This window comes from Atractosteus spatula, chromosome 2 (genome assembly GCF_055471065.1).
Source record: "Atractosteus spatula isolate fAtrSpa1 chromosome 2, fAtrSpa1.hap1, whole genome shotgun sequence".
NCBI lineage: Eukaryota > Metazoa > Chordata > Actinopteri > Semionotiformes > Lepisosteidae > Atractosteus > Atractosteus spatula.
The window spans coordinates 48,279,068-48,305,857 of NC_142707.1; the positions used below are offsets into that span (position 1 = coordinate 48,279,068).

A 26,790-nucleotide genomic window follows, 5' to 3' on the forward strand; every position below is an offset into this window, starting at 1 on the left:
CTGGTGGTTCTGTAATGTTGGGAGATGGATTTTCCCACATGGTCATTTCTTTAGAAGACAAGGTTAATGCTCATCGCCAGTATGCAGATCTGGAACAGACTTACCCAAACAAACTTGCATCTGCAATTGCTTCCAAAGGTGCTTTCAACAAACATTGAATTTTCAAGTTTGAAGACTTATGCATCCCTTCATAGACTTTTCTCTTTTCTCTCTTAGAGATCTTCACTCTGAGAGTCTGGGTTTTGAAAAAACTACATTTGAGAAAATGTGAATGCATCGTTTCATAATTTCACCAAATTGTACACCATGGATAGGGTTAAGATACTCTTGCAGTGCCCTGCATATTTGAGTATGAGTATTAAAAATGAAGAAGAAAAAAATATTAGTATTATAAGTATGAAATATTAGCTGTTAATTAAAATGCAATTAATTTAAATAAGATCTTCTGGCAATAACATGCCGTTCACTTTAAGGCTCTCCTTTATTGTGGCTCTCTACATACAGTACATAGGCATGATGCATGCTAGGCTGTAAAAGGAAGGTGAACACATCCTCCAGATTGCAAACAAATCCTATTGCTACGTCATTTACTTTGAAGCCTTGACTAAAATCAGATTCAATTTATGAGCCATGCAGTGTATATTTGCAGCAGGGGGGTGATCTTGCAGCATTTTTTTCCGCACCTTTTTTACATTAACTGTTATAGTAGCAGCCATAGCATTGTGCATAACACTAAGCTTTGACTGGCAAGTTTGCAATCCCAGATCTTTTTGGGAGAAGTTTAATATTTTCATAGATAGAATAAGCATCAATTTACTCAAATCAGTCAACAAATCCAATATTTCTATTTCTAAAGAAAGAAAATATAAAGCTATTTCTATATTTTTTGTGTCCCTCATACAGGCTGTCTTTTTTTCTTATTTAAAACTTATTGTCAGTTTTGTTAACAAAGACAGTAATAAACCCATTGTCCTGTACATTTTGACTGTTGCTGCTTTTCTCAATATTTGTTGGATTGTTTGGATATGTGTGATTAAAAGAACCACTGAGTTTTTTAGGGAATATTGCATCATACTTAGAAAACAAATGATATTGTTTCAGAATGCTTCGATAGCTTGGGAATTCTTTTCTCTCGTTACAATAAAATGGTGAATCAGTGACTATAGCTGCACGGTATTTTCATGTTTACTTATGCTTGTTGAGACTGTTGACCAACACAGTTGATGACAAATTTTCATCCACATAAGGTATCTTTTTAACAAAATGTTAGATCATCTGGTATGATAAAGACCTTGTCATTAGTATGTCACACGATAAAGAAGTAGAATATACTGTACAGTACATTCCTTAGTGTGTTGTACTATTGGAAAGAGAACTGATGCAAGAAACCTCAAAAGAGGTATGAAGATTTGTTCAATGTACCTCTGGTGCATTGTACAAAGACAAAAATAGAAAACCATTGAGGTTATATGAAGGGAGACAATACCCATGTAACCTAAGTGCAACTCAATGCAGTGGCTGGTAGATAATAAACAGCAGGATAAACAATTTAGTCTGTAAGAAGCTACGCAACTCTCACTGCTGTTGGCTGAGTGGTCCCATATCACCATGGATGTACAGTAAGTGAAATTCTTGTGGAATCTAGAACTTCCATGGTTATTGTACTCTCATCATATATGGAAGAAATTCTTGCTGTTTCACATATATCTCTCTGAGGGCACTTTGTAAAGGAAAAGTGACATTAGCCAGAAACATCTAGACTGCTTGAGCAGAGCTTCTGCCTACCTATGAAAATTATCCTGTACGTATAAAGTATTTTTGTGGAAATAAGAAATCCCCAGTTAAAACTACACTTGCAACACAGTAAACAAATGTAATGCCTGGCATCATATATCATTTACCAGACAACAACACTAACCTTGCTCTATCCACACCAAACTGCTCCACTAAATCCACTCTCTCCCTTATGTTCAAATGGGGCTGCAGCTCTGGTGTTTAGGATTGCTACACAACTACACAACAAGGCCATAAACAAGTATTCCTGACTCACATAAAGCGAACTGATAAAAGAGAGTATTGTAACGCATACGGCCGACATTAGAGGCTGTGAGGGCCGGCTTACCAGCGCGGTGACGTCACCGCCCTTCCCTGTGAATAGCAGGGACCTCAGCCGCCCGGCTGACAGGGGATTTCCCTTTAGCTCAACTGGCTGGGTCCCTGTTGAGTGATGCCGGAGGCCCGAGTTCGAGTGGGGGGCCGACCTGAGGTGGCAGCGGCGAGGGCGCATACCCACGTGAACCCGAGAGCGCTACAGTATTCTCTTAAATATTAATTAAGATATTTATGTAATCATTTATCCCAGTCCTTTTATTACTAATTTATTGAGCCAACTATTTTATCCCCAGCAATTTACATTTAATAATAATTAATAATTGCTTACACTTATATAGTGCTTTTCTAGACACTCCATTCAAAGCACTTTACTCCCCTCCACCACCACCAATGTGCAGCCCCACCTGGATTCCCACACAGGATTTTGGTTCTATTTACAAGTCCAGAGCCCGCTACACTCTCCTGGGCTCTTCCAGAGCTGACTTGTTTCCAAACTGAAGTGCCTATTGACTTATGTCAAACCTATGTGTATAAATAGGCCAAGGCAGAGGGTACACGGCCCCTTTAAGGCCTTTTAAAGCTTTTCCTGTTGTTTATCCAATGGCGAAATAATATGCTAGATTTTTCTACCAATCAGATGGCCTCATGTTATTCGGTCTCTTATGTTTAATGGGCAAAGAGAGGTTCTTGCTTAACTAATAATTTGCAGTGCAACTGTCAAAAGCTTATTTTGTACAACGTACGAAGTATATTAATTGAAAAATGAGTTTATGGACAAGTACCCACGAGAGTAGCCAATGCACCATTTTCGCCTTCAACTAGCGACAGGTAAGCTTTCTGCAAACGTTGAAAACTGGTTCACGAGTACAATCCATAGTGATGATGTGTCAAGTCAGTCTGGGTTTATAAACATTGTGGGAATTACATACATATTTTTAACATACGTGGAGGTTCCCACCCCATTTCGCTCATTATCCTTCCTCAAAAGTACAATGAAAAGATTCACTTGTAGGTCAGATTTTTTGGAATCTTTCTTATGTTAAGTGTTGAACTTCGTGTTATCAGTGAGTTAACGTATTCTACTCAATACAAGCTATTTTCAGACACCACAGAAAGTGTCCCTGCAAAAATCAAAACGAGGTCCGTTTATACATAACTTGCGTAAGTGCTGGTTAGACGCCGAAAAGATTCAATGCAACTTGAATAACGAAGACCTTTATTTTGTTATGCCACTTGCAATGGCTATCTAGAGAAATATTTTAGCTTACTGCATTCAATTAACACTTTAGGAGTTATTAAGGAATTCGGGATATAGCTAGAAAAGTGCTGTCTCATTTACATGTCTGTCATCTTCAGTCCTAGTGTAATACGTTTAATAAAGTTTAATTTTTATGTATGTCTTTGACCCATGGGACCTTAGGCTGTTTGTTATAAAGTTTCATTTTACGAATCAAGTGATAATTTTCACACGCCTGCTTTGTAGTATTTTAGTTAATCCTTTTGCACGTGATGCTCCACAGGCTTCTTCTTAACCAGTTTTGCCAAACAAATACGAACGTCGGTGCTAATGAACCACTGAACTGTATGAACAGGTTTACAGTACCAATTTTTCACTTTGCTTTAGAGAAACATACTGGAAGGCACAAACGTTTATTCTCGTACGTTTCCTGCAATTAATATCTCTAAGATAAAAAAGGCCGACCTAAATGTTAACGGAGCATAGTCGTATTTTTTAAATGATATACAGTATAGTGGGTATTCCCCCAGGACACAATTTAGGGGCAATGAGGTTTTGAAGTTGCATGCATTAGTGAAAGATTTTCATTTCGAATGTTTTGCGCCTGTCACAAGATTTCTGTCCCTTTTATTGAAAGATTTTTCTGTCAACGAATTATTAAACAAAGACATGCTCATGTTGGTGAACATAACATTTAGGCTACTTTGAGTAAAATCCAACCTGAATCTTAATATTGTAATATTGTTGAACTTGAGTTTTGAGTTTAGTTGAGCAGAAAGTGTTGGTTGAAGTGACTTTTGAAAGCAGGGTTTTCCAACCCTCTTTCTGGAGAGTCTCTGTTCAGGAGGTTTTATAGGTAATCATTAACGTATACATTTCTGAAGACCTGGAAAAATTGGACATTGTTCAGTGTTAATTTTGTTAAAATTAAGAAATTTAGAAAACATCCATTTTCAAAAACCGTTTAGACCAGCACAGAGTCCTGTTGAACCAAAGCCGAACCTGACAGTGGGCGCAAGGCAGGATCCACCCTGGACAAGTGCCATGGACTGGCATCCTGCTCACCGGGGACAATTTATAGATGCCGGCTACCCTAGGCTGCATGTGTCTGGCCTGTGGGAGGAAACGCCAGGCAGAGCGCCTGTTAGAGCCACATGCAGCCACGATGACAACATGGCAAACTCCACACAGCAGGTCCCCAGGCTGGACTCAAACTCAGCGTGGCAACAGCACCGACCATCAGGCCACCCACTTTAGGCAGCATCTGGAACAAGACACATCAGATCTCAAGGACCTGAGCTACCTTATGTGAACAATGTAGTGTCCTGTCCCCAGGAGACAGCACATGCAGTGACACTATAAACTCTGCTATTTGGTTGAGTTGGTTTGGCCACGTTGTTCAGATGTCAGAATCCAGGCTTCAAAAAGTGGTTCTCTTTTGGGCAGTTGCGCCAGAGAACAGGAGTAGATTTCTTAATATATGGTAAAAGTAAAATGTTGCATTGCATCATATCAGCTCCCAGAGGATTATGGCCCAAGAACGAACTGGTAGCAGGAATAATATCTGGGAAGGAGCCCAGCACTTTCAGGTTTAAAGACACCAGAATAAGGAAGCACAGTGAAACGGAATGTGCAGTACACAACCAGATATCCTCAGAGACAACACCCACTCAACCTGCGAGAGAGAGTGCAGATCCTGTACTGGAATGATCGGGCGCCTAGGGGCTTATGGAAGACTGTTTTTGACCGTGAGAGATCGCCAATGACTTGATAAATTGTTCAAAAATATTCAAATGATCAAATAATTAAAAAAATACAGGTGATAGGGTGCACTATAGGATTAACTGGACGAGTTCTCCAGGATGAGGGTTTGAGAATCCTGTGTTAAAACCTTAAACATGGGTGGCTCCACAAAACCTGCACAATACACAGTAAGTCAAGTCTTGTCATTCTTGTTCTGTGCCAGACAGTGAGGTAGTTATCAATTGTAATGGTTTTGAAAAGGATACAGCTAGAATTTATACTTCCATTCTATAATTAGTTAGGTACACTTATTCAGAAGAGGGACAGAATCTGTTGAAAGCTGAAGATGAATTTCATCACTCAATGTTGGCAACATCCTATCTGATGTAAAAATTGCAAGTGCTGTCATGAGAGTCCAACAAAGCAAATGTCTCTGCTCTAGTCAGAATGACTCAGAATCTGCACTGTCAGGTACATTGTTTGCTTTTAGGAGCTGTTTGCTGTGAGGTTCTTTAATATCTCTGTCTACTCAGAAAAAGGTTGACATTTTTGCTTTGTGACAGTTGATATATGCACCACTTCAAAATAGGGCTGGGCGATATGGCCTAAAATTTATATCACAGTATAATTTTAATTTTGGATGGTAACGACATGTATCACGATATAGAGTTTTTAATAATAAAAAATCTGAAGCTTTTTATTACCAGTACTTTTCATCAATCAGATTTGAAATTAGAATGCTGGTGAATAAATACAGTAATCTGTATGTATTTGTTTAAATAACTGTGTGGTATTGTATTGCCTCTGTCTCTGCACGAAGAGGTACAGTATAAGATACTTATAGACTGAAAAGTTTCTATTGGCTTTGAATCTTTGTCCATGTACTCTCCGACATGTCTTGAATTGCAGATGCTGCTGGGTTCGGTGGTACTGTGTTTAAGTTTTTGGGTGGAAATTTCTTTCCTGTTTCCTCATTACTGTTGTAACCATATTATCAGTCATACTTCAAACACACCAATTGTTTTGATAAATACCAACAGCTATACTGAGACTTTTGTATGAGCCATGAGTCCTGCAAACTTGCTGCACTGATAAAGTAACCATCATTTGAAAAACTTTTTAAATGCCTTCCACAGCCTGGTTTGAAACCAGTTGTTCCGGTGAATTACACAGGTCTTGATAGTAGGTGAATTCTCTCACAAAGCACCTGCCATACAACAAAAACTTGTTTGAAGCATTTGCTTATCTTGAAATTTCAATAACTTTTGATGGATTATACATGAGTGTACAAATATATGATATCTTTAAATTTTACAACTTCTTCTTTTTCTCAGCTGCTGATCAGAAGTTGTCTTAACACAGTGTGATGTACTCTCTGGCAAAAGATACTGTACATGTAGTCTGCTTGTGTTTTTAACACAGTGTTTTTGAATATGTGTTGTATTTGATTAGAGAGAGGGAGATGGTTGGAAAATGACAAAACTGTCCCTTACGTATTATGTTACTTTGGTTGTGTAAAGCAGAAAGGAATGATGGTGTAGTACACCTGAAACTTCAAAAGATGTTGGCAAGCAAATTGACAGATAATTGGTCATAAGCTGCAAAGTGGACAGTTCAGAGTTATTAGACCTGCTAAGACCCTTCCATCATCTTTGAGAGTGTTGTTTTAAGAGTGCCACATTAGAGATATTTATCCTCACTAACCTTTTTAGTGATTATATGTCACTCCAAGACACAATAAAGCAACCACAATTCTTCCAGAAAGTGATTAGTAGGATAGAGTCCTACTTTTGTCTGACCTGGTATCTCTGGGACAGCACTGATTATCATGTTCATGGTCTTTGAAGGCATCCACAAACCCTAAGGGAGATGGACGTGGAGACTATCAAAGAAGTTAACATCATTCCCCACAGTCAGATGAAAACTCTAATTAGCTTAATTAGACTGTATCAGTTGAAACACATAAAATCACTCCCGCATGGGGTGGATATACTAAACCTTGAAAGAACTTTAGCCTCTCTACTTGACTTTGTCCTCTCTGAGATGTGCCCAGGCAGCAAGGCTGAGTTTTTAATGTGCAATGAAGGTGACTAATGAAATTGAAAATGGTTAAGTGTGCTAACACTACAGTAGCATGCATTACTATTAAAAAGTAAGTCACATAACATGTCAGTTGTATTGTATGTCTGGTTGCCTACATTTTTCCCTGTAGAGCTGAAGATGTGTGTCCTGGAGTCTCCACTAATATCTGCAGTTGGTGACCTCTGGCTGTAGTCTTGTCTTCTTCTGTTTCCCTTTATACACCCTAAATAATGTCAACCAAGACAACCACTCAAAATCTGACTGCAGTCCCATTGTTTACAGGCATATGTGCTTTTCATCACCTTAAATGACATTTATCCATTAGGTACTGACTACTCAAACATTTTGATTGGAACACATGAGAGACAAATTTTTGGAAATAGACAAAACAGTCTAACACTATCATAAACTTAGATAAATGCATAAACACAAACAGTAACTAATAAGAAGAAAAGAGATACTTTGAGGTATTTTAAAAATCTCACAATGTAATAGGAATATATCTATGCTACATAGTTGATTAAAAAGACAAATATTATTGCTGTTATACTGTAATTAAGTTATGATTATTCATTTTTAATTAACTAGTGGTTCTCAACTGTGATGCTGGTGTGCTTCTTTGTCTACTGCCTTTCATTGAAGTTGAACTTTTAATTACTTAGGCTAATTAAAGCCTTGAACTGAACTACTATACTTCTTTGATCAGACCTTGATCAAACTGTTTTTTTGCTGTTGAAATATAGACTTGGGTTAGGAATTAACATCAAACCTGTATCAGTTTGAGTTTTCAGAACTCCTGTGACACTTTCTGTGTCTGGAAAAGGGACACATGGAGAGCAAAGACTGTATGATCTGGCAGTGGCTGAGTCTCTGTTATTCCTGAATCATTATTCATCATGAATTGGTCACTTATTAAGACATGTTCATACAGTTTATAGGGGAGTAGAAATTAAATAGGCAAGCTGAAAGATGAGCAGATTTATATTTGTTGAATTTCTTGGCAAGATGATTTTGAATCCAGAGAGACATACAGTAGTGCATAAAACAGTTGAGGAAGGTCTAATCAAGCCAGCAGTTCAGTTGAAGGGGGCATTTCGTTTCTCAGATGGAATACAAGTCTGATGATAGAGGAGTCCTCAGGGACTGGGGTTCAGAAGCAATGTTTTAAAATTACTCTAGTTTATTAGCTGAAAGATCTTAACTACCACTGTCCAGGATGGTTGAGTGTTCATTAAACTTAAGAAGCGCAATTGTCTTACATCTGCATATATAACATTCTCTTTTAAAGTACATTAATTAGGACGAGTTGTAGAATAAGGCCAGTTACTTAATAACAATGAAAGGAAAGCTGGAGAGGCTAGACTTTAAAATGGTCTGAAAAATATTCTAGAACAATCTGCTTTCTCTGTTTTTAAATTCAGAGGTCTTTTAGAGGTCTTGGCTTCAATCCTCTCTTTTAAACTCTTGGTACATGTTTAAAAAAAGTACTATACTCCCTGGCAGGGCAGGGTTGAAATTGTTTTGTAGTGTTAGAATTTGAAATTGAACATGAGTTTTATATCGCAGCCACAGAAATTTTCTCTGTTCTCAATGTTGTGTTAGTAACTTTTAGATTTTATAGAAAGATTTGAAAGTAATAATTCTTTTGTCCTTTCCTCTGTAAATTAATTGATATTTTTTAATCTGAGTTCAACTGGTTTCAGATGTATTAATGGAATTTTATGTTAGAACAGTGATTAAGAAAGAATGTTTCTATAGTATTACAAATGTGTCATACAGGCCAAGATATAATTACTGAATGATGTCAGAATTCATTACTGATCACAGATAGCCTATTAGAAGTGTAATTGAAACCTATATTTCATTATTTGTTTAGACTTTGTTATTTGTTCATTATTCTTTGAATTCCAGACTTTTGCATTTAGACCTGACCTCTGTGTACTGCAAATATCGCATTAAATGAATGTTTGTTATGCTGAGACGGGGACTTGAAGGCACATTTGCAGTTTATTGAGCAGTTCCAGACATTCCAGGCAATTTAATAGACTTATTTCACTTGTGGATGTGACTGTAGTGTTCTGCCTAAATCATATGCTCTTAAATTGTTTCAGTAATTGTATAGAGTTTGAAACCACTGTAGACAGTAAAAGTGGTTCAGTTTTTGCCTCAAGGTTGACAAGTTTTCTTTTCCACTTCCTTTTAGGTACCCTCTACAATCATGGAGGCTTAAAAGGATTTGAGCGTTTGGGGGGGAAAGGGGTTCTTCCCCTTTGCCGGATGGTTTCGTTTGAAAGAATTGATTGAAGGTTGTCAGAACTGTTGCCTTTGCGGAACACTTGAAAATAAAACAGCACTCAAAACTGTAAATTGAAAACAGAAGTATATATTTCTAAACTTTTATACTTTATTTATTGATGCTACATAAAGTGCCAAATGTGTTCTTCTACTATGTTCTGCGTATCGCAGTTTTCAAGCTGGATTGAAATGAACTGAAAAGGGGCAATGTGGGGTTGCTAGTGTGCAGTGGGATTTTAACACAAGCACAGTTCTAGCACCCTGCTGATTTTCTGGCTCTGGTTATTGCCATATTTTCCAGCGTAAGAATTAGCCTCTTTTTCTGGAGAGTATTAGTAGGGATTAGTAAAGTATTGCTAGGAAAAATCGGGGACTGACTCACTGAGGCAATTTAGAATGAGCCTGTTACCCCCAGACTGCACAACCAAGTGCCGGTCTCTTCAGCACGCTCGGGAGGTCATCTCTGCGCTGACCAAGGGCACAGAAAGCCAGCTCAAGGCCTTTCTCACAGCCCATTGCCACAATGCAGCCACACTGAAGGATGAGTTCGGCCGGACGGCCCTTCACTTAGCAGCTTCGCTCGGGCAAAAGTCCCTGCTGGACTGGCTCCTGGAGGTGAAAGGAGCAGACCTGCTGGCGAAGGACAAGGAGTCAGGATGGACGGCCTTGCACAGGAGTGTGTTCTACGGCCACGTTCACTGCCTCATGTCGCTCGTTAAGGTACGAGCTAAGGAAGTTGATTCTGTTTCCTTTTTGACATAATATTTTAAGTGTTTATACGTTTTTCTTGACAATTATTACTACAGTTGTACTGCAGTATCTGGAGTTATAATTACAACTCGTGGTATTTGTTAAGTGTAGCTTAACGGAGTCAAGACAAATTAATGCTATATTCTGTAGAGCTAAAAAAATCACAGGTAGAGATATACGGTAGGAACACTTAACCAAGTGATATTTACAGGTAGAAATAGTTACTGTACAGTATAATGTGTACATTTATAACATTTCAACTGAAGTTCTTTAGATAATTCATTTGTTTAGGGGTGCTTCATTGATAGTTGTGTTGGAAGTATATTCATACATGGAAATTTTCTCCTAAGGTGTTTATGGATTATTATAAAGTAAGCAATAGATAATGTAAAATGAAGACTGCATGGACCACTGGCCTAGTTGTGTTCCGATGGCCTAATGTAAGGAAATTCTAAATGCCGTTAGTTTTGTTTCTGTTTTTTTCCAGCATGGAGGCTGTCTTAGTACTCAAGATAAAGAAGGGCTTTCAGTTCTGGATTTGGCTATGAAAGATAGACCAGCACACGTTGTTTTTAGAAATTCTGGTAAGTGTGAGGAAATTTCAATCTGAATAGATTTTTGTTTTAAAATAAGGTGCGTGCGTTTTTGTTATTTAAGCTGTATTATTTTTTTACCCTAATTTCTCTTTTATTATTTTCATTTTTTAATGTGTATCTCCAAGTTTGTGCTGCATGCATGAAACTATAGTTTTTTTAATGATGGTCAATGGAGAACCAGTCTGACAATGTTGCTGTAGTTTTTTCTCTTTACTGCACGTTTGGGAATGTTATTACCAGTAAAATAAATTTCTCATCTTTCAAATGATACCACATATTGCAAAAAGTGCAGATCGATTTATATACTCAAAGTACATAACCGCTATCATACAATTAAGTTCTCATTCTTTTGTTTACCTTAACTTTGTCTAGGCATTTCTCAAGCAAGAAATGGAGACATCATTTGAAAACTCCAATTTGAAAGTTATGCCTTATAACCGATTGATAGTAGCATTTCAAAACAAATATTTTTCAATATTTCAGATCCCACTGAAGTGTATACATGGGGAAATAATACCAATTTTACTCTGGGTCATGGGAATCAACAGAGTAAACATCACCCTGAACCTGTGGATTTGTTCTCAAGGACTGGTGTTTATATTAAACAGGTATTTCATTTGTCCTCCTTGTGAAGTGAAAATGAAAGGTGAAAGAACACGCCAAACAAGTTCATGAATATTTTAAAAAGCAAACAAAAAAAACTTGTTTCATTATAGCTTTCTTTGTATTAACATCGATTCAGCACTTCTTCGAGTCTGTGGTGTCCATTTATTTTGTAGGATTTGGGTTCTGTCTACTCCACATAGCCTTGCACAGATTGTCTCAGACTCGGAGTGATGAAGCCAGTTCGTAGATGGGAATGATTAGGAAGCCATGACTGGTAAAGGCCAATTGGCCAGGATGCCAGGGTAAAACCCCTATTCTTTTGGGATGTTTAATGCCCACAGAGAGTCAGGACCCCGGTTTTACATCTCATCAGAAGGACGGTGCCTTTTTACAGTATAGTGTCCCCGTCACTATACTGAGGCATTAGGACCCACACAGACCATTGGGTGACCTGCTGCCCCCTCACACACCTCTTCCAGCAGCAACCTTAGCTTTCACGGGAGGTCTCCCATCCAGGTGCTAACCAGGCTCACACCATCTTCAGTGGGTTGCCAGTTGTGAGTTGCAGGGTGATATGGCTAGTATTCTTATGCACAATTTATAATTTTAATCCAACATGGTGGTCATCACCCAGATCCTGTATCCCATATGTATAATCTGCAAATTTAACTAATTTACTAACTATATCAGAATCTAAACATTGGTACATATCATGCAGAGCAGTGGGCCTGAAACAGATCCCTGTGGCACACCTCTGCCTGAATAGAATTTGTACCTACAGTATTAAGGTGATGTGCCATTTCCTGTTCATTACCCAGCTGTCAATTAATGAACACATTACCTTGGATTCCCATGTCTTCTAATTTGAGAATAAACCTTTCATGAGTGACGTTGTTAAATGCTTTCTGGATATCTAAATACATAACGTTTTATTCATTGCTGTCTTTCCTACTTCCAAGTATTATTTCTAAAATTTCACCTGTATCAGAAATGTGACTGAGTGATTTTTTTTATTTGGTTTTATAAGGTGGTGTTAAATTATTTTTCCAGTCTATGGATACTTCTCTGATTGTAAGCTAGAGTTGAAATAGCCTAGCAGATGATCTACTGTGTGAACATCCCCTATTACCATATTTGATTTTTGCCTCTCTAGCCCTGGTACATTAGTTCTCGTGGTAATTATTAAAATGCAGTACAGTATCTAGAGTATATGGAGCTGCCTATTTTACTCTTTTATGTTGACCTTTGGTTAAGATTTCTGCAGCATCCAGTTTTTTTTGTTGCTCTTCTTTCTCTGTGGCTTCAGTCACACGCTGCCAGCTCTGTAAAACCCATCTTTTTTATGTTTCATTGTCACAGGAAAAGGCTCATAAATGGCTCATATGCCAGGTCAAATTTCACTGGGCATGTTACCTGTGATGTCTCTTAGTTTCATTTGTGTTATAGTGTTCTGTTTTAGTTTCCGGGAGTGAATTTTAAATATTTATTTCATAATGACACACTTTAATTAAATGAGTGACATGGGGGGTAAGTTCTTTTCAGTGATGATGTGGTAATACTCCTAGTAACATCTATTCTCTTTAGGCCTTTGTTAGGCTATGCATTAATAATGATGTTTACTGTTGTATCTGGTTGTGTTGCCCTTCTACTTAAAACTGACGTAACATGTTATGAATGACACATTATGCTGTAAATTAAAATGTTTCTTGTTTTGAATATTAAAACTTGAAGTGTTGCATTATATTTGTAAACAACACAGACCACAAGAATGTGTAAGCATTAACAATTTGTGTTGTGTTGTCTTTCAGGTTGTGCTGTGTAAATTCCACTCGGTTTTCTTGTCCCAGAAAGGCCAGGTGTATACTTGTGGTCATGGACAAGGAGGCCGTCTAGGCCATGGAGATGAGCAGACATATCTGGTATGATAGTTTGCACTAAAAGGCTCTCATGTGTTTCATCTGCCTATATATATTTTTTCTTGCTGTTGTGGAGTAACGGAATGGTATAGCTTTCTGTCAAATCATTGTAAATGCGTGATGCTCACTCGGCAGATTTAAATAGGCTTCATAACTATGAGTATGTTCCTCCTGAGAACTGCTGTCAGGATGCTGCGTGTTCCTCCTAAATAACTTCCAATTTGGCATGAAGCTTGTAAAGCACTCCTAGGTTCTTACCAGGAAAATAGTGCTGCTAGTTTTCAAATATGGTAATGAAAAATTCATGTTTTTCATTTCTTTTTATGAAATAACATGTTACATAGAGTATGATTAAGGGGTGGTTATAATCTGAGATTCAATATCTGCTTTCCTTTTCTTGCGTGCTTTGTATGGCTTTCATTTTTCACGGATCACGGTGTGTATGAGCTAATAATAACAGTACCATTTTAGATGCTTCAAGGGGCGAATAGTGGAATAGTCTGACAATGGAATAGAACACTTCTTTCCCCTTCACTGACTCCTGTCTCTGGTAGGTTCCACGCATGGTGGAGGGCCTAATCAGCCATCACTGTTCTCAAGTGGCTGCTGCCAAGGATCACACTGTGGTGCTGACAGAAGACGGATATGTTTATACTTTTGGGCTGAATACCTTTCATCAGCTTGGCATTGTACCTCCTCCTTCGACAAGTAATGTACCAAAGCAGGTAAATAAATATTGGCCCTGCTGTATTGTTTCCTGCTGACACTACTTTTTTGGTTCGATTGTAGGTAATGCTTCATGAAGAAAAGTGTAAATCTAGTTGGTTAAAAGACTTACGGGTGTACTGGGTAGCTACAACATTGTTACAAATGGGGGGGTTATGAAAATGGAGAATAAGCAGGAATTGACCAAGTGGATTAGTCAATAATAAAATAAATATTCATAACCCCCAACTTGTAAAAGATTTCTCCAGAATATATTCAAGCAGTATAGTTAGAGGTATACAAATTCTTCTCTGGCACAGATTTGGTGTATAGAGTAATAATCCAGGCGCGCTTGGTTAAACAAATATTTATTAACAATGACAATACAAACACTACACTACACACAACATAAGCATACAACACAAATATTACTGTATTTACAGTACAGACAAGGAATTCTAGGGGCCTAATGTCCTGACCGCCCAGAAAACCCCAGACTGCTACCAAGTATTTTGACTTTTAAATAATGCAGAGGCCTAAATAAGAGATAAGGCGCTTTCTAAACTAAATGCAATACAAACTGCAGTTAAATTGCTCTCTCTGAAACCCAGATGCCACAAAATAAATGGAGCCTATCCTCCTATTCTAAAATCCACTCCCAACCAGGTAAGGCAATCTAACTGAGGTATTTTTGACACGGGAAACCCATGGACCCTAAAAACACAGAATATGAAGCCTTCTCAAGCAACAACTTAGCAGTTCAGCTGCTTAGCTCCAATCGGTTCATGTGTTCATGTGTTCAAGATCATGTGTGAAGGCTTTTAATTTTTGTTTAAATAAAGAAGACTAGATGTAAGTTAAGAGAATCTTTTATGAAACGAATGCAGGTTTTGTCCAAGGCTCTCAAAGGACGGACTGTTATTGGTGTGGCAGCTGGCAGATTCCATACTGTGCTGTGGACAAAGGAGGCAGTGTACACTCTGGGACTCAACGGTGGTCAGCTTGGTGAGACACAGTTAACACATACATTGCATGGCTTTTTTGAAAAAGAAGGAGAAGATGCTTAGATTTTTTTAAGCTTTAAAGGAGACCATGAGGTAATTTGATTGTGGCAGTATACAGTATATTTTTAATTTAAATCATGCCCTGGAAGGAAATGAAACAAATGCATCTGTGTCCCCAACAGAACTCAATAAAGCACCCACAGAAAGACCTAAAAGCTAGCATCTCTGCTGCATCAGTACACAAGCTGTCACATCTCCAGCACATGAGTACAAATTCTGGACTGTTGTTTTTTCTGACAATGAAAAATCAGTCATCAGCTGAAACGGACTAACAGAGTTACTTTTTGTTGTTGAACTCTCAAGGTTATCTTTCGGACCCTAATGGGGAAAGGTGCGTGACCGCTCCCCGTCAGGTGTCTGCATTGCATCACAAGGACGTCTCCCTCTCCATGGCCGCGGCCAGCAACGGCGCCACCGTGTGTGTGACCGACAGGGGGGATGTGTACCTGCTCACTGACTACCAGTGCAAGAAACTGGCTTCTAAGTGAGTTAGAAACAGGATCACCGCACAGGCAGCTTGTCTCCAGCCTGTACTCGGATTCTCCATGTGGTCTTTCTGTTGTCCTCCGCAGGCAGTTCAACTTGAAGAAGGTGCTCGTAGCTGGGGGCTCTTTGGATCACAGGGTGGATCCCCAGACTCTGAAAGAGGGTGGAGGAGACAAGGTGTCAATCCTAGCCCTGGATGAAGCTGGAAGAGTAAGATTTTCCTCACTGATCCTGTGTTCCCAATATGATACTGTATCTGAAAAAAATCTGAAAAATCAACAGACTTTGGTTTACGTTGATGCGTTGTTTTCCAAAGATTTTGCATGAAAATATTTGTTTCCTATAATTTTAAGACGCACATACGCCTTAATGACTTGCTTATTCTGGAAAAGAAAGTCATATGCTTTTTGAAAGCATATATGCTTTGCTTCCTGCAGGAAGTGGTAAACAAGAACCTCTTATTTTTATACATTTGTATTCTGTAGTTTCTACCTCTTCCATCCTTTTGGCTGGCTAATGATGATAATGTACTGATTCTAAGTAGAAAAACTGGAAATGAAATGAAAAACTAAATGCAATAATTTACATATAACATGGGGCTTAATATTAAATGGCTTAATATTTTCTTGTTAATACCTGTAAATCCTCTATTAGCATTGCTGTATTCAAAACAATATAATCTGTCTTGTGCTGCCATCTAGAGGGAATCTTTATCATGATTCTTCTAATACTTAGCTTGTCAAGGTGGCTGTCACGTCACTGCAAGTAGGTGAAGATAATTCTTACCTTGTTTAACCTTCTGGTACAGGCTAGGTTAAAGTGACTAAGCCTGGTATTTGTGCTGTTTTAACTGCAATGATGAACTTTGAGTTACATTATATTTGTAATAAGGAAAGATGCAGTGGGTAGTGGCTAGGATGGTTTCAGAATACATTACTTTCAATAATAATTCAAGTTGCATTCTGCAAAGTGATCAAGATTTTGCAGACAACTAATAAAGTAACCAAGCTTGAAAAAGACAGAAGTGCTTCTTCAAACTTCAATGGATAAAAAAATTAAGTGGTTAACTGAAAGTCAGACTTCGGTAAATTAGTGAACATCTTTATCATGGAAGGAAGGTGCTGATAATTATGCCTGCACTTATAATAGCTACAAGCGACAGAAATTACATGTTTATATTAATATATTTATATATGTTAATTATATATATGTGTTTATTATCACAAACTTTTTCCAGCAAGAAATTGAAGATGTGGGAATAGATATTATATTCTTAATTTAATTAAAATTAATAACGTATTTAACTTTGATCCTAGTTTTATAGAAATACTTGATGTGATTTTTCACATGTGCATGGTGAAATGTGTTAAAACGTAAGAACCCAAAGAATGCCATAAAGTATTATACCAGAGTTTTGATGTGGATTTTTTGTATTGTATCATTTTAACTTCACACACACTTTTTCTTTTCAGGTCTTCTGCTGGAAATCGTCTAGCAGTTGCCTGAAGCATTGCAGATGGGCTTATGGGCGTCAGGTGTTCATGTCTGATATAAGCCTTGGTAAAAATGAAATGATGTTTATCACTCAAGAAGGTGAAGGATTTGCAGGGCACTGGGTGACAGACAGTAAGAAGAGCACAGCAAAGAGAGGTGGGTATATGAAGAAATAAATGTATTGGATTTAAACTTCAAACACTATTAGTTTCTCATCAACCGTATTATAGGTGTTTCAATTACATTTTTCCTGACCTATCGTATTTCACTGGCTTGTGTTACAGAAAATCGTGCTGTGCAGACTTATATGATTTTAAAAAAATAATTAGATTTTTTTTTCAATTGCCTTCATAGCCTGAGGCTTCTGTGACCTGTGGATGTCTTCCTAGTATATGATTGTGTGTATTTTAATCCCTTTTGTAATTGCAGAAATCTAAGGGCTTTGTGAAGTGGTTCTTAACTTAAATAGGAATTTGACAAGGCATGGCCTTGCGATTCTGAAATGGTACAAGCCAAGTAATGCTGTCTTAAATGGCTTAATATTTCCTTGTCAATACTTCTGTGAAAGTTTCTCGGCTTTAAACTCATAGGCATTCCTAGTCTTTATGTCATTACATACATGGATGTTGCCAATGTGTCTTTTTCTTAGACTTATATTAAAGCTTTCTTCTCTGTTGATTTTGTTTATGTTCCTGGCATGAAGATGATGTTCTAGCCTCTGGAAGTGGTGCAGAGGTGTCCTGTCACTCTGACGGCACTCAAGCATATGAGAGAATTCAGCTAGAAAAACTTCCCCATGTGCATCGAGCTGTCAGTATTACCATGGAACCCAAAGGACGTAACTTTGGCCTGTTGCAGTCAGATCCCAAGACCAGGTATTTTTTTTTTGCTTTTGAATGGACCTTTGATATTTCCCCTGTTTGGTCAATTTCTTAAACCACCAAAATCATCTGTTAGAGGTACGTTATTCCCATTGTATGTGTTGTGTTTTACAAATCCAGGGTTTAAAATCCAAGAAAGAAATGTGTGTAATCTAAACATAATAACATTGTTCCCTGGAAGTCTAGTATCGATCTTCATAAATTTGGTAGAAATTATGGTGATGCTCATTGGGAGCACTGTTGCCTCAGCTCTTGGGTCCTAAAAGTAATTTCCAGATTTCCAGTCTAGAGTGCGTTCTGTCTGCAAGTTTGCATGTTACTCAGCACACAGGGGTTCTTGCCAGTATCACTGTGCTTGGGTTTCCTCCCAACTCTCAGAAACATTCTGGCTAGTTTAGTTTGTGTCTCTAAACTGTCTGTATGTTTGAGAACATCTTTAGAATCAGAAGTGAAACACATGGAAATTAAGGATAGGTGCATTTACAGCATGCTACACTTTTTTTGCACATGTTTTTGCGAGTCTGGAACAAGCTGCCCAGCCATGCTATTGAAACGTTTTATGAAACAGCTGGATAACGTCCTTCGGTGACTCTGCTTTTAGCAAACAAATGAAATAGGTGGCAAGAATGGTCTCATCGCAATTTGTAAACTTTCCTATACAGTATGGACTGGGATCCTGTCCTTGCAGTAGTCCTGCCTCACACCGTGTGGTTCTGCAGTTGACTCTGGGTAGTTGAGACTCTTGTCATGAATAACTGCTTTCTGATAGTGGATGGAATCTACTTAGTACACTGTTTATTTATGTAAAATTTCTTGTAACCTTTTAATGTGTTCTCTTTTGTAGCCTGTATGAAATTCCTACCGTGTCAGCATCTACCTTCTCCAAAGACTTACAGGGGCTGCTTGATGAAGCTGGTGAAACGGATGACCTCCATGATGCAACTCTTCAAGTGGGCAACAGGACTTTCCCAGTGCACAAATATATCCTCGCCATGAGGTCTGACTTCTTTCGAAAACAGTTCTACCCTGAGTCAGACCGGGTTGAATTGCCAGACATTCTTCAAACCAGCGAGGATGCGGTGGGGTGTGAGCTTTTTGTCATGGAAAAAGTCCATCCCGACATGTTTGAGCAGCTCTTACAGTTCATCTACACTGACACCTGCAACATGCTCTTCCACGGTTACAAAGCAAAGATACCTCAGGAGGAGAGGTCAGAAGACCACCAGGATACACTTATCTCCACCTTGCAAAAGATAAGCTTTAATGAAGGGCTAAAAGGCAAATCTGCCTATGAGGTTTACAGGAGCTGTCATGTCAATGGCGATGGAGAAAAACGGAAAATCAAAGCAAAAAACAGTAAGAAGGGTAAAGAGGGCTGTGAGGAGGGCAACCCAGTAAAAGCACTGCAAGCCATGGCAAAGAAGTTTGGCATCATTGGCCTGTCTGCACGGTAAGAATGAATTTACAGAAAACGTTCATATGTGCTTATTTTTCAGTCCTTGTCACGTTAGTCAAAGACAAAATACTCTGATCTAACTAATAAAAATAACCCGGAAGCTAGACTTTAATAAATGAGCTTGAGCTTCGTTTTGTTTGTGTATGTCCCTGTCCATTTTTGATATGTCTTAAGTTATTTTACTGTTCATGCATTGAGCAAGGATATTTGATATTGTATTGGCAAAACATGAACAGAACATACAGCAAAATACCATGGGGAAAAAAATAACTTTGTTTCTAGTCTACATTCTAAGATGTCAAAGTGTATATTTTATTTTAAAACTTAGTGTTTTTCTGGATTTTGGAAGATACATTTCCAGTGGTGTCATAAAGAAACTGGAAATTAATCTTGGTCTTGCAGCATTAAGGCTTTCACAGAAGTAAAAACAAACTTTTGCATCTCTTCTTACAAGGATGGACTTACATAAATGGAAAACGTTACTGCTGATACTGTTCTCCTGACCATACTTAATGGCGATGAAACTGAGAAGTATATGATAGTCACTGATACTGTATTTTTAAAAATTATTCGAATGCCCAATTTAAAATTGTCAGTTGTTTGTCTTGGCATTAAAACTACACCCGCCCTACTATTATGGGAGAAATGAGAACAGTGCTTTCCTTTGGAGTGTGCACTGTAGTGTCATCCTCTTCAAAAAAACTACACTGACATCCATCTTCATTTCCACTTAACTCAGTGCAGGGTAGATCTGTCCGTATGCCCGACTCTGTACCCTGCTGGGAGATGCCAGTCCATCTTAGGACACACATACTCGTGTGTTCACTCATACTTATGAACAGGAGACAGATTTAGACATTTCCATCAATCTTTGCAACGTTTCTTTAGAGCCCCTTATGATCACAAAGAGAATGAATGTGCAAACTCCTCACAGTAGGCACTCATGTTGGGATTCAGCCCATGACTTGACCCCAGGAAGGGTCAAGCAAGAGTGCTAACCCTGCCACCCTAGCAGTAACCTAGCAGTAAGTAAGGAGGGCTTTGTTTTCTAGCAGTTTCAGGTATTGTTGCATAATTGTGTGTTACAGTGTTTCAGCTCACTTGAGTAACGTACTTTTTATGAACATTTCTGGACTTTTTTATAGCTTGGATGGAGTTAAATTTGAAAATGGAAAAATCAACATTTTACACAAGAAGGCTGGGAGCAGACTAAAATTCAATCAGAAGAAGTGGCAAGTATCATTTTTTAAGGAATCATTGCTAGCTTAGATTCAGTTGTTTGAAAGTTTTTAAATATTATGCAAGATAGATGTTTTACACTTTTTTAATTGTTACTAATCTGTTGGTTCATTCTAAAGGTAGTAGGAGAAAATTAGTTTATTAATGTATCTTGCAATTCTTTCACTTAAATCTTTATTTAATGAAATGAAATGCTTCTCACTTGAATAATTAATTATGATTTGCTGCAGAATTTTACGGTTCATTTTCTGTCTTGCTCAGCTCCTATCTTTGTGATGTTACTCTGATGTCTGAGGATGGGAAAGAGTTTCCATGTCACAAGTGTGTGTTGTCTGCACGTCTAGGTAAATGGACATTTTATATTGATCAATATGGAAAAGCCTTTCATCTGTGTACATTATGGTACTTTTAGTGTGGTATTTCGTATGTGATAACATTTGTTGTAAATACATTGGTATTTCTCTTGCAGATTATTTCCGCAGCATGTTGGGCAGCTCCTGGATTGAGGTAAGGCCATGGATTTTAAAGGTTATTTTTTTTATGGACGGAGTTTAACGCTGCTATTGTCTGTTTGCGTGTTTATTGAAACATTTTTTCCTCACTTCTTCTGATGTCTGAGAAATATTTATCAGTGTTTCATTTGAGGAATTTCAGATGGAGTAATTGATAAGTTAACAGACATTTGATTGTTTTTACGCCACTGTCGCCTGTTTAGAGATTTTGTATTGCAGAGTATTATGAAAGGAAATCCCAACAGATCAGAGGCGGCTATGGTTATCTCCAATTGCTACATGGAATAATTTGTGTCTCTTTTGTTCTTCTACTGTGTTTAATAACATCCTCTTACACAAGATAATGCTTAACTGACCTGGTAGTATTTCTCACTAACCCTGGTCTGTTCTCTGACCAACACAGGGCACTTCTTGTGCTGCTCTGGACATGCCTATCCAGTCGGATATTCTGCAGGTCATTATTGACTACATCTACACAGATGAATCAGCAACAGTAAAAGGTACAGTTGTTAATATATAGAATCATTCTAGGTAACTTTGTTGATCTAAACTTCTATATTTATCTTAAAGTAATGTATGTCCTTCAAGTGTCTTGGCAGTTAGATGTTAGTGGAATTGCAGCTTTCAGCATAAGATAATTCTAGTAATTTACGGAGTATAATTAACTACTGACTGCCGTTAGTAGTAACATCACAACCGGTGTTAAACTGAAATAGCAGTTTACTGTTATGTTGATGGCACATTTTTTGCAACCTAATTGTGTAAAAGAAAACTGCAAGAAAGTTAATCATGGTAAAGTTTTTTTTTAACTTAAGTTTCAGCTTTGTATTTTTCTTTTTATGACCCTATTGCTAAGAGGAATTCCTGAGTGTCTTAACCAAGGAAGGCACTTGCTTGCTACCTTTGTGTGGGTCTGAGTCAACCTGGCTATCCTTGGATTGCTTTACATCGACAACTTCTGTGACTTGCTGTGGCAGCTGTGTGCTGTCGGTGTTGTCTGCGAGAGCTGGTCAGCGTTAATTCTGCTGTAACAAGTTTTGGAGCTCGGCACATTCCTCTTGGCATATGAGTAGCACATGCACAATGCTGACCTCCTCCTTGCCGGTATGAGGGCTGCAGTTGTAAGCCAAGGTGATTACAGTTAGGGATTGCAACTTGGGAGGAAGTAAAATTGGCAATTCCAAATAAAAAATGTTTGTGAGATTTAGGGATCTGTATTCTATCCATCTATGAAGTCATTCTAATAACATAACTAAGAACATAGGTCTGCGTCACACAGAAGCTTCCTGTGATGGAAACTCCAGAGGCTGGAGAGAACGTTGTAGACTTCAGGATTTTAAACTTCCTAACTCTGTATTGTGTGGTGTGGATGCAGGCTTTTATTGGATATGTGGTAAAAATGTACTTATTGTCTAAAAACAGTAAGTTACCTTTGCTGCGTCAATACCGTTTTTTTATTTTCCCTAATGACGCATAATGAGAAAGCAAAACATTACTAAGAAGGTTTGCTTTAGTCAGTGACTCAGATTTACCTATTGCTGCATATAGAGATCTGTGCAATTCTGGATTAAGTAAGACGCAGAGGATGGACACTTGGTGGAGACAGCCAACCAGCAACATAACCAACAACATAGCACAGTACTCCTACAAATTCTTAACATTTTGCCTGTGTGCAGTTGGTTGTTCATATTTGACTCGCGTATTTACTTAAACTGAAGCTTTGATAATCCAAATGTGTGGCTTTGATGACATTGATGCACAAATTTATGTTTTAGTGTATTAATGAGCGGTCACGTTAGGAATCTTAGGAAGGCCTTACAAAATTATAAAAGACCTTATGAAAGAAATCTTTAAATCGTTATTTCTGCTTACAGTCTAAGTTGCTGTTTCACTGAATGTTTTTTTATCTTTATATTTTTTTTATCTAAAAATAGGAGCAGTTTCAAAATTTGTCAAGCACCTACATTTACTTTCTTTAAAAAAAATTTACTTTCCTTTAAATTCAAGTTGTAATGTTCAGCAAAATGCAGCATTGCACATTTCCGCAACTGAGAACATAAGAAAAATTATACTCCAGAGGGAGCTATTTGGCCTATCTGTTTAATGTAGTATAGGTTGTCATTGTTCATTTTCTGAAATGTTTTTAGATTTATATTAGTTTTGTTTCTACTACACCGTTACCACGCAAGTCTTCAAGATCCAAAGTAGTTTTTCTTTGAGGTTGCTATTTATCTTATGTTACTCACCGCAACTGGAGAAATCCAACTGCAGGCATTACCATTGCCTCATAACTCAGAATTAAGACATTTTGTTGCAGCTAGTAGAGAAATTAAACAGCACCCTCAAGAGCACTCCCATGCTGCACCAAATGCAAGCTGACATTTTGAATGTTACTGCAGTAGTCCTGATGTAACACAAGATTGTGCAGATTAACAAATGCTGTATTTTTTAGTATGGCTACTTGTACGTTGACTTATCTTTGTCTTCCTTATGGAATAAAATCTGTAAAATAACTGGTGAAAATGAAGTACCTTAGGTAAATAATAATAATATTCTCTTTACCAATTCTAGAATCCCTTAATGTGGAGTTCCTGTGCAATGTGCTTGTCGTGGCAGACCAGCTCCTCATCACCCGTTTAAAGGAGATGTGTGAAGTTGCAATTACTGAGAAATGTTAGTAATCCTTATTTTTAATTGATTCTACATTTTTATGCTTGCTTCTAAGATTGGCTTATCATTTTTTTTAAAGTTAGAACACTGTAATGTTGAAAGATGTATGTGTGGATTGTTTATGCCTTTAATGGTCTGAAAGGGCATCTGTAAAAATTGATTATAAATAATAAAGATATCAACAAGGATCTTTTACGTTAATTTTTTTTTCTTTGTAGATTAGAAATTCAGATACAGCAACACACTGGCAATATGCTTATCAGTATGAATGTTTTATTTATTGACCAGTTAGTTTTCAGTGATCGGTTTCTTTTTTCCTTTCCAGTAACACTAAAGAATGCTGCAGATCTTCTTGAGTTTGCTGCAATGTACAACGCGGATCAGTTGAAACTGTCTTGCTTGCAATTCATAGTGTTGAACATGGCAGCATTATTGGAATCAAGGTGACAAAACCTAACTATTTTTGTTGCTTATGTCTTATGTTCCGCTTATTGTTTTACTAAATCTGTTCTTTTTAATGTTCCTAGAGCCCTGGATGTCCTTAGTGATGAGGTTTTGGTGGAGCTGTCTGTGGCCTATAGGAAGTTGGTATGCTGGAGTCTCATGGACTGTTTGCATTGGATTATTGGTTATTGATTGAAAATAGTTTGTAAGAATTGATTAATATTCTATATGAAATGCCTGCTTCAAACACCCCATCACATTTATAATATTCAGCAGAAATTACTTAGGTTCCTATTAAGTCAGAACTTAAGCCAACATGTCAATTTCCACAAAACCTTAATAAACCTATTACTGTCTGTGCAGGCAGGTTTCCACATAAAAATAACTGCTATCAAGTGCCAGGCTTATTATTTCTGATTTTGCAACTGTTTGTGTTAGCAGCGGTATTCCCTCAAACGTGGTGATTATCATGTTAGTGTTTATTACATGCTTTTTCTTTGTATAGAATGTTAGCAGCATATGCATGTACATAAATTCATTTTACACTTTAAAGGACAACTTCAATGTTTAATATTGCAATATGCAGATTCCTGCCATGCAGAGGAGAGTGATCACTCCTTACCCTGATGGGCCAGACCTTAGCTCCTTTGAGACAGATGACTGGGAAACCTTGCTGTGCAGTAAACAAGACACGGATATGGATCAAGCTTCCAGGTATGAGACTGTGGAAACTAAAATGTACTTTTGAGCCACTGACAGCTGATTCGTATTAGTCATCCTGGTGGCAGCTATGATCCTATAAATTTGTAAGGATTTTTGTTTTTAGACTTTCAGACAATCGTTGTGAAGATTTTTTTATTCCCTTTTTTGAAAGTGCTGGTGTTCAGAGACTGGGCAGCCTGGAAACTGTATACTAGAACAATGTTCTGGGATGGAGAAGTTGTTAAGTTGTTGACAAAAAAAATTGGATATTGTGTCTTTAAAATATATAATTTTATATTGTGTCTATTGATTTGCACCTATGTGAAAAATCAAAGCTTTGTAAAGTTTGGACACAAAAAGGTACTACTTTACTTTTTATGCCTGTCGTGGGTCATTGGCTATGTTGGGAAAGGTGGTTTAAGTTGTATAGCTTCTCCTGCTCAAAAACTAGCCAGTTAAGTCCAATCTGTCTGGATACAGTGCCATTCAATACCAACTAGATGAGAATGGGTATGATAGGGCACAGATAGGGGTATGATTTCAATGGAACACACATGGGGAACCTTGTGTACTTTATAACAAAATACTAGTGTGACCTTTGAACTCCCTTAAAGTCAGATTGCATAAATGTGTTAACAAGGAAAGGATACGTTGGCATGGCCACTAATGATTCTTTTTGCAGTTATGGTATCATTAGTATTACTGTAGTATTGTTAAAGTTCACTGTCACTGGCATCTGAAACATTCAGAACGTAATAAGCTTTTAAGCAGAATTAAAGACTTGATAATTTGTTCTAAAGATGGGTTCTGTTTAAGCCATACAGAATTGCCACCCTTGTATTTTTTTTTTCCATCTTTTTTACGGTGAGTTCATTTTTTTTTCCCCATTTCAGAGAAACCCTGTTAAAGAAAGTCAAAATAAAGGCCAAGAAGAAGCCAAGAAAACGATCTGACAGCTCTGGAGGTTATAACCTGTCCGACATCATTCAGAGCCCACCTTGTGCAGGTTAAACCATAGCACTTAGTCTTTAAGCAAGTGGAAAGTTGTGCTGAAATGTGGCTAGGCAAGAAGCATTGTCAACAGTTTCTGATCTACATGCATTTAATATTATATTTGAAGTGGTACATGGGACATGTTTTTCTGAACTTTTATTACATGCTTTTCTCCTGGGAATACCCTTATCCCTTGCTAACAATCACAGCATGGAGAATTCCCACAGCATTCTCTACCACTCCTTTGCTCTAGGACATGATAAGGATTGAATGGGCAGAGTAGGCAGGAATATAGAGCTGAAGTTGTGTAACATAATACCTTCAGTGTTTGAAGCTGTTGCAGCTTGTCAGGGGGCATTTTGATAAGCATGCTTTCAGTGCTCTAATCTTGATAAAACGGAAATTGTCTCTGGTTTAAAAAAAGAAATATTAATACATCTTCATTGTAACCAGTAGTTTAGTTTGATTCTTCCATTCCCAGCTAGCTGCATCTCAGTACAATATTCTGATGATCCAATATAATATTGACATAGTGTATGCCAATAAGAGAAAAAATCTAAAGTGTTGTTTATTACATCCAGGTACAGAACTAACAAAAAGCTTTAAAATAGCGTTCATGTAGTTAAAAAGATCAGTTTGAAAGTCTTATTTTGACTTGATGCTGACTTGAGGCTATGCTTTAGTGTATATATATATAAGGTCAACACTGAACAAAGGTAAAATGTATGAATTCTGAGATTAAGTAAAAGCTAATTGTCAAATGATGCTTAATGTACACTTAAAGCTATTAAGTAGGAACTTCTGGTA

The 26,790-nt window shown here is 37.6% G+C and overlaps 1 protein-coding gene across 1 annotated transcript in view; it reads left to right on the forward strand.

The window, feature by feature from the left end:
- The first annotated feature begins 2,747 nt into the window (after positions 1-2,747).
- Positions 2,748-26,790, forward strand: part of ibtk (inhibitor of Bruton agammaglobulinemia tyrosine kinase) — a 40,720-nt gene continuing 16,677 nt past the window's right edge. The window contains exons 1-21 of the mRNA XM_088909478.1: positions 2,748-2,940; positions 9,378-10,189; positions 10,707-10,803; positions 11,299-11,423; positions 13,230-13,340; positions 13,892-14,062; positions 14,930-15,047; positions 15,410-15,590; positions 15,679-15,802; positions 17,065-17,242; positions 17,790-17,961; positions 18,812-19,417; positions 20,569-20,655; positions 20,924-21,006; positions 21,132-21,169; positions 21,578-21,674; positions 23,746-23,847; positions 24,170-24,287; positions 24,372-24,432; positions 24,875-25,002; positions 25,884-25,996. Of these exons, the coding sequence (XP_088765604.1) occupies positions 9,866-10,189; positions 10,707-10,803; positions 11,299-11,423; positions 13,230-13,340; positions 13,892-14,062; positions 14,930-15,047; positions 15,410-15,590; positions 15,679-15,802; positions 17,065-17,242; positions 17,790-17,961; positions 18,812-19,417; positions 20,569-20,655; positions 20,924-21,006; positions 21,132-21,169; positions 21,578-21,674; positions 23,746-23,847; positions 24,170-24,287; positions 24,372-24,432; positions 24,875-25,002; positions 25,884-25,996 (3,034 nt within the window). The 5' untranslated portion in view covers positions 2,748-2,940; positions 9,378-9,865. The remainder of the gene's footprint in view (positions 2,941-9,377; positions 10,190-10,706; positions 10,804-11,298; positions 11,424-13,229; positions 13,341-13,891; positions 14,063-14,929; positions 15,048-15,409; positions 15,591-15,678; positions 15,803-17,064; positions 17,243-17,789; positions 17,962-18,811; positions 19,418-20,568; positions 20,656-20,923; positions 21,007-21,131; positions 21,170-21,577; positions 21,675-23,745; positions 23,848-24,169; positions 24,288-24,371; positions 24,433-24,874; positions 25,003-25,883; positions 25,997-26,790) is intronic.